This window comes from Clupea harengus, chromosome 10 (genome assembly GCF_900700415.2).
Source record: "Clupea harengus chromosome 10, Ch_v2.0.2, whole genome shotgun sequence".
NCBI lineage: Eukaryota > Metazoa > Chordata > Actinopteri > Clupeiformes > Clupeidae > Clupea > Clupea harengus.
The window spans coordinates 11524422-11537559 of NC_045161.1; the positions used below are offsets into that span (position 1 = coordinate 11524422).

The window sequence follows — 13138 nt, forward strand, 5'->3', positions numbered from 1 at the left end:
TTGTGTCAGTTAATGTATTATGAAGTGCCCTTAGGTGCTATTTCATTACAATCCAGACTGCTTTTTGTAATAACAAGATGCACTCGTTGGTGGGGTTCGTTTTAATTGTAGGGAAAAGGATAGGGTTAGTAACATGTAATAGCATATACTTGAAGTAAAAGGATAACAGAATTATTTATTACTTAAGTACATCGTTGTAAGGATAGAGTGAGGATAGAGTGAGGATAGAGTGAGGATAGAGTGAGTTGGCATCTCTGAAACAGAGCTACCTGGGTTAGACCCAGAGGCAGAGATTTATTAGACCAGAGGGATTAGATGCAGAGGAATCGCCCCCGCCCCCTTCAGCAGATCGCACCCTGCATAGGAAGTCCAGTGCAGCACAGTAATAATCAGTGTGCAGTAGCGGTTTGACACTCTGTAACATCACCCTAATGGCTAATTAATCCTTAATCTAATCCTAGTTATAGTTTCAAAATGTGGATATGTGGCTTGTGTTACTCTGGACACTGCACTTAATAGTATAGTAACACTATAGTAAGGACCATGTTATATAAACCATGGCCATGCTTGTGCCCTTTTTGTGCCATTGAGCCAATGTTTTTACAACTGCCTGCCTGTACATCTATGACAATACCTTTATACTGATACCATCCGCAAGTGATTTTCATATTTCATTAGATATCTTTCAGTTGAATAGCTAAAACCTGTTTGCCATTTTTGTGTCGGCAGGAGTAAATTTTTTCTACCCACAACAGCTATCAGTTTCTTTTGTGTTGTGCATCTGAATGTTATTATTTCAGACATACAATATGTTAGTTTCTGATTACACACAATATGTTAGTTTCTGATTACATACAATATGTTAGTTTCTAATTACATACAATATGTTAGTTTCTGATTCTCCATTACTGAAAACACAGACACAATCAATTTGTGGGAAACAGAATATGGATGCTGTTTTTTTTTTTCCTAAGTGGTGTCATGTTGACTGAAGGGTCACTTAAATATAAACTTCTCACCAAGAACACCAGTTCACCCTTAAAATACACAGAGCGCCTCTCTGCGTCCTGTGACTCACATAACTGCTTCTAAAATGGTCTTTTCTCTCTTCACATTCTATGTGTGTATTACAAAAAGATGTGACATAGGTCACTGTCTATGTGGGGACTCTGTGAAAGACATCCACCGCATCCATCCTTATGGGAGGCCTCAAGTTGCCTTGGCGTGACACGAGAGCAGTGTGCTCACAAACAGCCAATTAGATCTTAGGGACTGGATAATGGATGAGAAACATTGATTAGGCTGATAACTGTTGACCTGACATGCGAGGGCCAAGGCAGGTGAGGGTACTTATGTGTTTGTTGTTTCATATAAGCAGGAATTCAGTTCAACCACCAAAATGTTTCTTTGTTTGTGTTACAGAAATCACGTGTAAACTCAACACAATAAACTCGACTCCCCTTTCATAGCTTGTACTGAAACTGTTTTGCAGGAACTTGAACAATGACAGGAAGCCAACATTCTTATTTTAATATCTCCAGAAAGGATGTTGTAAATTAATATTGTCAAAACACTCTCATAATTTTCACCTTTTATCGTCACCCCAGGGCTAAAATTTCAGGGACCATATTCAATGCGACATTAGGCAGGTTTTCACCCTTTTTTCACACATTCATCATCATCAGATTCATTTTGATGATATATGGTCATGTGAGGTGAAGACAAGCACATCTGTCATTCCCACTGGCGGCCCATGCTCTTCACTATGTAGTTTTTTGCTCCGGGTGAGAAAACCTGTGAAAATATAAAAACAACCTTAACAGCCAAATGTGGCCAAATGTATAAGTACATCAGTTATCGAGTTATTTACCTTTTATCAGTAGGCTGTTTCACTGCTTCTTTTAGAACAAAATTTTAAATTATGCAGATTTTCCCCCATTTAAGTTGTTTGCGGATGTATACATAAAATCATAAAGATTTTATTTTAAACCTGGTTCAAAATGTATTGCATGCTATTCATTTTGAGAAAGATAAAATAACACATGAACACACAAACACACACTACGGTAACCAGATGCTTGTTTCCTGAAGTCTCGCACAATATTCTGTGTATTTTTATACCTTTGTATCTTATATATTAGCCAAACAAAAAAACTGCAGCCAGCTAAAAAAATTCGGAAAGAACAAGAATTATACAAATAATTTGACCAATGCTTGCAAGGGGTTTTACTGTTGTTTATTTAACATCCTCTGGTGATGAAACTGGGCTGCACAGGTCTTACAGGAAGCAGTGTTCTACTCTGTAATCTTGATGGTATATACGTATCACAGCTCAGAACAGTACCAGTGGAGGTACAGAACTTTGGGGAAAGGGCTAGAGCATGTATGAAATGTATCAAATTGAAATTCATCAAACTAACAAAAGCTAATCCCTCAATTTGTATCATTCAATTTGTATATTTGATCAGAGGGGAAACCAAATCTATTTACAGTAAAAATGTATGGGTTTTGTCACAAGTTCAATTAGATTGGACATTTTAAAGTTTCTTAAAGCAACAAATTCAGTTTTAGTATTAATGTGTGGCAATTGTATAGGCCAATGTTGAAATGTGATATTAATATTTTGATGAAGTTTAGTTTTATCCTAACAACAATGCTTTGCACTCAATTTAATTAAAATTTTAATCCATATGGGATTTACCTCATCAAAATGACATGGGTTTAGAGTTAATTGGACCCTGTGTCTCATTGGCAGATACCACAATGAAAAATAAGACACTTTATATATATAATAATAATAATAATAATAATATATATCTATAAGCTACTCGCAACATATAATGATAATTTCTAACTTGTACTACCAGATTTTCTTCTAAAATAGGATCAGAAATGTTCTTTATGTCTTGTTTTTTTTATCACTTTCTAAAGTCTTAACTGAATCAAGAGTGCTTTACATTTAGGTTCCATTAACAATACAAAATGAAATGCCTTAGTTAACAGTAATAGAGTCTATAGCACATAATATGACTTGTGTCAGTGCTTAAGGTATATGGTAAATGTTCAAGGAAGCGCAAAACATAAATCATTACATTACATAAACAACCTCTGAGCTTTTCACTGCACTGCAGTTTAACATAAACACATTTTTTCCTCATTACTTGATGCATTTTGTAATGCTTCTTGTGGGAACCTCGACGTAAAGCATTATCAGTGAACCAGTTGACAGCAGACATATCATGTTATGGTTTGTGTGAAACAATTGACTTCCAGTCCAGACACCCAGAGAGAGAGAGAAAGAGAAGTTCTGTGAGTTATGCAGTAAGGGAGGAGGGGTTTCTGGTCTGGTTCCTGCAGCTGATCGTCCAACTGTAGAGGATGATGGATGCTTTGGATGCCTGGTAGGTTTGTCAACTGGGTGGGGAAAAAAGTGACAGTGTCTGTATGTGTTAGATTAGGCAGAAGAGAACATGTGTGCCAGAGGTTATGTTTTTTGTTTTGTTTCTTTTACAGAAACATGATTCCATTTGTCGCCCAGATCATAAAAGGACTTAATGTGATTTTGTAGGTGCCCCTCCTGAGATTTGATCCACAGCCTGACAAAGGCAAGTTTATTAAGCCTCTCATGTCGCCTCATTCTGTCGTCTTTTATGCAACCTCTGGCTGACACAGACTCCAGCTAATTGTACCCTGTGTGTGTGTTTGTGTGGGTTGTGTGTGTTTGTGTGTGTGTGTGATAGAGAGAGACAGAGAGAGAGAGAGAGAGAGAGAGAGAGAGAGTGAGAGTGCATGCAAGTCAGTGTAAGTGTGTGTGTGTGTGTGTGTGTGTGTGTGTGTGTGTGTGTGTGTGTGTGTGTTCCATGCCTTTCTAGTTTCTCCTTACCAGAAATGACATCAGAATGCTCTAATCCAAACTCCTCCTGCCTCGATAGATTACTGAAAAGAAAGAAAGAAAGAAAGAAAGGAAGGAAGAAAGAAAGAATGGAAGGAAGAAAGAAAGGAGACAGAATTAACCACAACAAATGCTCATGTTTCATTCAGGGTGTGTTTTGATCCTTTGAAATACCATTAAATGACAAGCATTAATTATACATTATCATTGACCCAATGAGTGTTCTGAATGTGTTTTAATAGGCTCTTAAATTTGAGAAGAATATATGATTAAATACACACACTGTACTGTATATGAGTATTTATATGCATATAGATATCATAAAGGTATATTTATACCAACAAAATAAATGAATTGAGGTGGAAAAGACTCACTTGTTCCCACATACTCTCCTGTGCAGGATACTGTTAGAGAAGAGAGAGAAGACTCTTTAGTCTGAGCATTTCTATCCCGAGGGGGAGCTTCTAATACATGCTAATGTCAATTTGAATTATTACCGTTTCCAACTGAAAACATCCCCACAGAACTCCAGTGTTAGTTAATTATATTGTAAAGAGCCATCAGAAATGTTCCAGCTACTTAACAAACAGGAACAACAACATGGATGAGGACAGGAAAGGAAAGTGGGCTGACAGACTGAAAGCGTGTAGGAGGGGAAGAAGAAGAGAACATGGAAATGCCAGAGCAAAATGCCATAATCAAGCCATTTTGTAAACTGTACCTGAGTAGAGCCTGTGTGGACAGAAAGAGACCGTGCTGCCATCCATGTTAACAGGCACCACGACAACCGTGTACACACTGCCACAGGTGACATCAGTGAGGTCACAGTAGTTACCCCCGGGTGGGGGGGAGCAGGTGTAGTTGCCGCTGCTCCCCTGGACGTCTACGGTGTAGTTGCTCAGTGAGCCAGACAAACGCCAGAACACCCTCAGCGTGTTGTTAGGCATACTGTACAGGCGCACACCTGATGGACAACACACACCTGTACAGACGGAAGAGAGCTGGTATATAAGTGGGAGGGGAACCTGATGGACAACACACACCTGTGCAGACGGAAGAGAGCTGATATATACGTGGGAGGGGAACCAAGTGAGATAAAATAAGCAATAATGCCATTGATACACCCATAGTGCATGAAATGGTATAATGTGTAATGTTTTCTTTTGAGAGAGTATGTGTGTGCATACCCCAACTCTTCCACATGTGAATTGGATATTCTACCTACCAGCTTTTTTAAAATCTGTCATTCACCTCATAACGACAAATCTGCTTGAAATCATAAATACATCATTACAGACTGGCACATTTCCTAACTCCCTGAAAACAGCTGTTGTAAAACCCCTACTGAAAAATAATAACCTGGATGCCTCCACATTAAACAACTACAGACCCATATCCAATTTACCATTCATAGGTAAAATTATTGACAAAATTGTCTTTAATCAGCTAACCACATTTTTGACACTGAATAACTGCCTTGATGACTTTCAGTCAGGTTTTCGTGCCAATCACAGCACTGAGACAGCTCTTGTTAAAGTTATAAATGACATACGCCTAAATACAGATGCAGGTAAAGCATCAGTCCTAGTATTGCTGGACCTTAGTGCAGCCTTTGACACTGTTGATCACAACATATTACTTCACCGACTAGAACACTGGGTTGGTGTCTCAGGTGTTGTTATCAAGTGGTTGAAATCATACTTAGACAGGAGCTTTTTTGTTGCAGTTGGCAACTGCACCTCAACACCTATGTCCCTGACCTGTCAATTTTGGGTCCACTTCTATTCAACCTTTATGTGCTCCCACTTGGACAAATCTTAAAGAATAATTTGATCTCCTATCATAACTATGCTGATGACACCCAAATTTACTTAGCTTTGACACCTAATGACTATGGTCCCCTTGAATCTCTTTGTGATTGTATTGAGCAAATTAACCACTGGATGTCTCAGAACTTTCTCCAGCTAAACAAAGACAAAACTGAAGTAATAGTTTTTGGTAAAAAGGAGGAAAGATGTAAGATTGCCACCCTTCTTAACAAAAAAGGACTTAAAGCAAAGGATACTGTCAGAAATATTGGTGTCCTCTTAGACAGTGATCTAAATTTTAACAGCCACATGAAAGCAATTACTTAATCTGCGTTCTACCATCTCAAAAACATTGCCAAACTTAGGGGTTTTATGTCAAAAGATGACTTGGAAAAACTAATTCATGCCTTTATCTCCAGTAGGGTTGATTACTGCAATGGGCTGTTCACAGGCCTTCCCAAAAAAAACCTTAAACAGCTTCAAATGATACAAAATGCAGCAGCCAGAATTCTTACAAAAACAAAAAGAACTGACCACATAACCCCTATACTGAAATACCTGCACTGGCGCCCAGTAAGTTACAGGATTGACTTTAAAGCACTGCTGCTTGTTTTCAAGTCACTTAATGGGATAGGGCCAAAGTATCTATCTGACATGTTTCAGCAGTACGTACCTCTCAGATCTCTCAGATCGCAGCATACATTTCTATTAGTAAAACCCACTGTCCAAACTAAACAGGGTGAAGCAGCACTCAGCCACTATGCGGTTCACCTCTGGAACCAACTTCCAGAAGACATTAAAAACGCTCCAACTACTTTCAGTTTTAAATCTAGACTAAAGACCAAACTTTTCTCAGATGCCTTCTGCTAACTGGCCATGAACAGTTCCTTTGAAGCATTATTGCTTACTGTAGTAGACTAGTGATTGTTATTATTCTTTTTATGCTTTTATTTCCTATATTTTACTGTTTTTATGCCTTAATGTTCTCATGCTTTTATTTTCTATAATTTACTGTTTTTATGATCATGCACTGACCTTTTGCTTTTATTTAAGTGAAGCACATTGTTGTGTATTTATGTGAAGCACATTTAATTACCACGGTGTATGAATTGTGCTATATAAATAAAATTGCCTTGCCTTGCCTTGCCTTGTGCGGGTGTTCATAAGACGTGTGACTTACTTGAAGAGAATCCCTGGTAGCTGCACTCCGCCTTGCGCCCCGTGCGGCTCAGTACCTCCACGGACACGTTGTAGCTGGTACCGCAGGTGATGCATCCCATCAGGCAGTGCGTGTCCTGGGTGTGGCAGCGGGCGTGGCCCCGGGGAGAGGTCAGAGAGGTGACGAATGTTTGAGCTCCTCGCGCTGCTGACCAGCTCACGTTAGTCATGGCCTGGGTCACCTGATCCACTGTCAAGTTCACTGGACAACAGGGAACTGAGAGAGAGTGACAGAGAGCAATAGAGATGTGTAAGATAGTTAGTGCCCATCAGGTATGTATGAACTGTATGTCTATTCATACATATGTAATATACTGTAGCTCCCATTTTATGAATATTTCATTATGAATATCTCATTGCCTACTATACCTGTTTCTAGTGGGACAACATAGCTTGGAAGACTTGCTCCAGCACTGGTGGTGGCAACAACAGTGACATCGTATGTGGAGCCACAGGACAGCTCAGTGACCTCACAGGACATCCCAGTTGACTGACAGGAGAATGTATCAGTCTCCCCTATAAGACTGGCGGTATAATTGGCTGCACCGTTGTCAGATGTCCAGGTGACTGTCACACCTGTTCCATCTGTCTGGGACACATTCTGGATTGCGGGCATACAGGGAGCTGAGAACACAAACACGTATGCATGCAATGAGCTTACCACAAGGGAGCAGTAGAGTAACAAGTTCCTTATACAAACATTTGTTAGTGTGTGTGTGTGTCTGCTCTACCTGTCTCATGTGTCTGTGGCTGGCAGTTGCGGTTGCAGCCACTCAGCTCACTGCATGGAATGACCACCACGTTGTAGCGACTGTTGCAGGACAAGTCCGAGAGCGCACACACAGGAGACGTGTCATTACACACGATTAGCTCTGATTGGTCCACAGCCCGGGTCTCATACAGTACTGCCCCACGGACTGGCGACCACATGATTTCCAGTGTTTCCGTGGAGACCAGTGAGATGGACACGTCCGCTGGGCAGCAGGGGACTGAAAGGATAAGACACACGGACACACACAGAGACACAGAGACACAGAAGTGCATACAGAAATATGTAAATATACTCAGACCAATTATAACACAGAAGACACAGACATAAAAGGTACATGCACTTTACTTGAGTAATTCATTTTATGCCACTTTTGCTTCTACTCCACTACATTTCAGAGGGAAATATTGTGCTTTCTTCTCCACTACATTTATTTGTGTACTTTAGTTACTAGTTACTTTTAAAGTGAAGATTTTACACAATGGATACTATAACAAGCTTTTAAAATACAACACATTGTTAAAGATTAATGATTAATGATTTCCAACCGTTTTGGCTTCTGACATCTTACCAAAAGCAGTGAATGGTCAGGGTCACATTTCAGAGGTCTATGAGTTGCTAACAGCTCCACCAAATAGTGATTTCCCCCTCTAAACCTCTTACATGATTTCATTTCAATAAATGTTAAAATTATCCAATGTCTCACCAAAGATTTGAGAAAATATCCAAAAACGTAATTCTGATTTGTGTATCAGAACTTTGTTTTTTCCTCTTCCCTCTCCACTAATCATCTCACAACCACTCAGATCTATCTGGTGCCCCTATATATAAAACTATATACAGCACCACCTCCAGCAGCTACTACAGTAACATGCAGCTTAGACATTGATGCTTCAGTATTAATGATATAATGATGTCAGTAATAATATACCAGTCAGAGGGACCAAACCAGTACTTGTACTTTAATACTTTAACTACATTTTTGGGTCCAAAATTTTACAAGGGGCTGACAATCAAAATCGGTGCATTATTGAGTTAGAATGCTAAAACCAACAACCGCAAAACGGCTATACAATGAATCCCATGATGCAAGCACTAAAGTAAACTGCTTGTTTTCACCACTGACAGGAATGACTGACAGGCTCATACATGGTTTTATAAGTGCCTGACAACTTGGAAAAGGATCCCTACAGAGATACACCTGTCTGTTTACCTCAGTAACTGTAGAGCTCATGCTTTCCTCATAGGATTCCATTGTATAGCTGTTTTGTGGTTGCCCATTGCTGTATGGGTACTTTTAAGGATCTAAATACTTGAAAAGGATCTAAACACTTCTTCCACCACTGCTAAGCACTATCAGAGCATTGGCTGTATTGATCCCTTGATGTCAGTAGATGTTCCTGAGTGTGTGTGTGTGTGTGTGTGTGTGTGTGTGTGTGTGTGTGTGTGTGTGTGTGTGTGTGTGTGTGTATGTGTGTGTTTTCTCTTACGTGTGGTATAGTTGAGTGCAGGCCCAGGAGGACTGGATCCAGCTTGATTGTAGGCAAACACACTAACAATGTAGGTGTATCCGCACAGGCAGCTGTAGTTGCATGAGGTCTCTGTAGAATTACATTTCTGCTCCACACCATCATCACGCTTAACAAAGGTGTCATAGAAGTCTGCTGTGGCAACTGCATCCCAGGTCACCGAGCAATTTCCTGGCTCAGGCTCCGACAGCCACACAGGGTTTGGTGAGCAAGGGACTGCACAGATTTTATGAATGAAAAGTCAATATCAATACTGTTATAAAGTTACTCAAAGTTCATAAATATGATGAAAAGTTCAAGAGTAAAAAGCAATATTGCCATCTTTGTCAAAGCAGCTGTGTCCGTGTTTCTGTTATTCACATGAGTTCATTACTATTGACCAGTCACATGAATTAAATCATGACGCATATGTGTGTATGTGTGTGTGAGTGTTTGCATGTATAATGCTTCCGTACTGCTGATAAATTCCACAGGCTCTGAGGACAGGCTAGGGCCGGCCTGGTTGCTGGCGGTGAGTGTGACAAAGAAAGTCTCCCCGCAGCTGAGGAGCGAGATGGAGCATGTGGAGGATGAGGAGGAGCAGCTCAGGCCACTGGAGGTCACTGCCACATGTTCAGTCGCCTCCTGAGAGGCATTCCACGAGACAAGCAGACTCGCCTGCTCATCCCACACCACTGACAGCAAAAAGCCCTGAGGCTGAGCCGGACCTGAAGACACAACACACATACACACACACAATGAATTAATTTGGACGCTACAGGTTGGAACCTATGTAATATGAGCATCATGGTTTTGTCATTGGGACCATATCAAAAGGCTTATATTGCCATTACTGATTGGCATTAGGTATGGTCAACTTAGGATATAAAAAAACATCATGTTAAAAAAGAGAATAGTCAATGTCTTTTCAAGGGTAATAAAAATAACCAACATTCAAGGCAAGATAGTATAGTATAAGTCAGTTCCTGAATTTAATGTTCTGGTGCAGGGCTAACGTGGGAGTTACCTGGTAAACATTTTATTATTCATTGATTGGTAGAAAAACACTTAATTGACTTAATTGGCAATTAAGATTCATCATGTTGGGTAAAATTCAATTTTTTTTTGTTTTTAGTGTCTACAATTAGTGGAGTGCTAGAGATTGTTGTGGTCTCACGTGTGATCTGGCAGACAGTGGCTCTGTCACCGGGCCGGCCCTCAGCATCCCAGGCATAGGCTGTGGTGCAGTAGGTGCTCCCTGGCTCCAGGTCCGTGAGGGTGCTTGAGGTGGAGGTGGTGTTGAGGCGCTGCTGTCTGTCCGAGCGCTGCAGGATGACTATGAAGGAGTACAGCACCGCATGCTCCAATGGCTCCACGTCCAGCTGGATGGTGTCATTACTGGAAGAGCTGGTGTTGAACTGAGGAGCTGGTAACACTGTGGGACAGAGGCAAATCAGGTTAGATGCTATTTGGAATGTGTGTGTGTGTGTGTGTGTGTGTGTGTGTGTGTGTGTGTGTGTGTGAGCGAGAGAGTAAGTAAGTATGTGTATGTTATAGTAGTTTAATTCAACTCTCATGATAAAAACAAGACATCTATGTGTCTGTGTCTACCAATGAGGATGAATTCCATACATTTCTCTGAAAGAAAGTGTCTGTACTTTCTAAAGATCTGTTTGTGAATGTGTCTTTTTGGGAACTGTATCAGAATATTTGTTTACCTTCCTTAAACCTGAAACAATGACTCATCCCTAGACCCTGAGTAAGGTCTTTGCTGAGGCCCCTTAGCCTGCCTGTGGCCTCTTCTCCTACCTGTACGCCATCGCCACGCCTATACCTGCCGGGCTCTGTCCTGTTGTCACCGAGTCTATATTCTCATCTTTGCCTTTCATACCGGGAAACCTGATCAGGCCAGGGGTTGAATCTAAGTTTCTGCCTAATGGCAGGATGCTGAATATACAAAGGGCAGTTGCACATGTGAGAAAACCCAACACTGGCCTGCTGCTTTTTAGGTTGGCCTGAGGCCAGGGCAGGATAAGTTATGGCGTTACTGTATCCTTTTGTGTTGGTGGTGTCATGCTGGATACGTTTACCACACATTGTACGTTAAACCCTAAAAACAGAGGATGACCCCCATATCATAATCCAGCCTAAAGTAAGGAATGCAGATTGATATTGTGTGTGTGTTGTTTGTGTGTGTGTATGTGTGTGTGTGTGTGTGTGTGTGTGTGTGTTGTTTGTGTGTGTGAGGCATCATGTCACTGAGAGGCTCAAAAGGCACAGGGATTCAGGGATTAGAGAGAAAATGACTCATTTGTGTACATTCAAATGGCATATTCTTTGCACTGGCTGTATTTCAAAACATATAATTAGCTCTATCTGTGAATATGTGCGTGAGTGTGTACATGCGTGGCAGAGGACAGTACCTGTCCTGACCAAAACTGGCTTTGAGGGCTGACTCTGTCCACCCAAGCTGTTGACGGCGAGCACGCTAACACTGTACTCGGTGTAGGGCTGGAGATCCTGGATGGTGTCCGGGGAGCTGGAAACTGATCTCTCAGTAAAAAAGGTTCTATCAGCGGTCTCAGCTTGCAGAACATAGGTGGCTGCCCCAGAGACCGTTTCAAACTCCACCGTGATGCTGTCACTTTGCTTAGATGTTGCCACATCAATAGTGGGAATGTCAGGAGCTGTAGTACATACACAGACAGATTAATTGTTTCATGTTTACAGTAATACGAAAACATATATGGTGGAAGGACATTTGCAAGATTGTTAACAATACACTCCCTGTAGCTGATGTATGAAGTAGCTGTTCAGTCTCAACATTTGTACTCAAGACTGACTCATCATCTTAATTGTATCAGGGAAGACCTACCTGTGTTTGACTCCATTTGCCCCTGATTTAATACGTTCCGGTCAGCATCCATTGCTTCCACCTTCACTGTGTACAAGGTGAAGGGGGTCAGTCCATTAAGAGAACCCATGACAGTGTTCTCACTAAAGTGTGCAAAGGTGGAGGGTCCGGCTGTGTTCTTGGGGGTAGCTGTGACCTTGTAGGAGCTGGCACCATCGTGTCGACTCCAGCGAACAATTATGCTTTTTGTTGTCACAGAGTATACACTCACAGAAAGAGTGCTACCTGAGAGAGAGAGAGAAAGAGAAAGAGAGAGCACAATATTCAGCAAAGAAGAGACCACACATCAGTTGTATTTATATGTTGATAAGGTTTGTTGAAAGTAACAGTGGTCCACAGTAGGGTTGAAATTATAACATTTAAAATGAATGCATGACAGAGTAGGCTACAATTTACCTTGGACTCCATGCTGTGAATGGAAAAAGAGAAGTTCCACATTTTGAGATCTATGCCATGGTAAAACATTTCACATCTATATGGTTCAGATATTTACGTGTACACTCAAATGCAAAAATGCAAAGTTATAGACAGCAAACATAGCTATTTAAATGGTCTTTACAGATATGAAACACACATTTTTATATAATTAAAGTGTGCAATAAGAATATTCATAACATCATACCTGTGATACGCAACTGGATAAGATGAAGACCACAAGCCAGTTCAAATTTGTCACAGCCATTTTCTGTCTGTTAATTCCTGGTGCGGAGTGGTAGTCTCTGAACTTCATATAAGTGGATATAAGTTGAAATAGCAATATGTGACTCCACCCACCAAATTCTTTCAGCTTATCAGAAATGGTTGGGTTGGGCTAACCTACAGCAGGTGAGGATGGGAAATTAGGTTATGGGAAATGTCAAACCAGTTTATTGTAGGTTTTACAGCATTTATTTGCTGTTACATTTGATAAATGGTAAAGTTGTTATTTCCAAATCTTCTTAACCCTCTGATACACAAGCTATGCAAACCCCTTCTAAGGCACAACATGGGTCAAAATTGACCCATATTGACCTATAATATTATTTCATG

The 13138-nt window shown here is 40.7% G+C and overlaps 1 protein-coding gene and 1 long non-coding RNA gene across 2 annotated transcripts; both read right to left on the minus strand.

Moving 5' to 3' along the window:
* Positions 1-2226: 2226 nt before the first annotated feature.
* LOC122133198 lies at positions 2227-4294 on the minus strand. The gene is made up of 3 exons (XR_006152601.1): positions 4267-4294; positions 3884-3936; positions 2227-3414 (listed from the first exon to the last, which is right to left on the minus strand). It is a non-coding gene; the product is annotated as an uncharacterized LOC122133198 (long non-coding RNA).
* Positions 4295-4590: 296 nt separating this feature from the next.
* Positions 4591-12791, minus strand: LOC105910726 (fibronectin type III domain-containing protein 7-like). Its single transcript, XM_042708983.1, has 11 exons — positions 12732-12791; positions 12506-12518; positions 12071-12334; positions 11619-11882; positions 10373-10630; positions 9672-9923; positions 9178-9432; positions 7650-7907; positions 7288-7542; positions 6881-7135; positions 4591-4874 (listed from the first exon to the last, which is right to left on the minus strand). Exons 1-11 carry the CDS (start codon positions 12789-12791, stop codon positions 4591-4593), a joined length of 2418 nt encoding a protein of 805 aa, XP_042564917.1.
* Positions 12792-13138: the final 347 nt, after the last annotated feature.

Excerpts from the sequence above, each read along its gene's own strand:
- LOC105910726 (XM_042708983.1), bottom strand. The coding sequence starts at position 12,791 with ATGGCTGTGACAAATTTGAACTGGCTTGTGGTCTTCATCTTATCCAGT. Across the intron at positions 9,433-9,671 it reads GCCTGTGGAATTTATCAGCA|TCCCTTGCTCACCAAACCCT; the intron begins GTACGGAAGCAT and ends AAATCTGTGCAG. Across the intron at positions 7,908-9,177 it reads TGCACTCAACTATACCACAC|TCCCCTGCTGCCCAGCGGAC; the intron begins GTAAGAGAAAAC and ends TTATCCTTTCAG.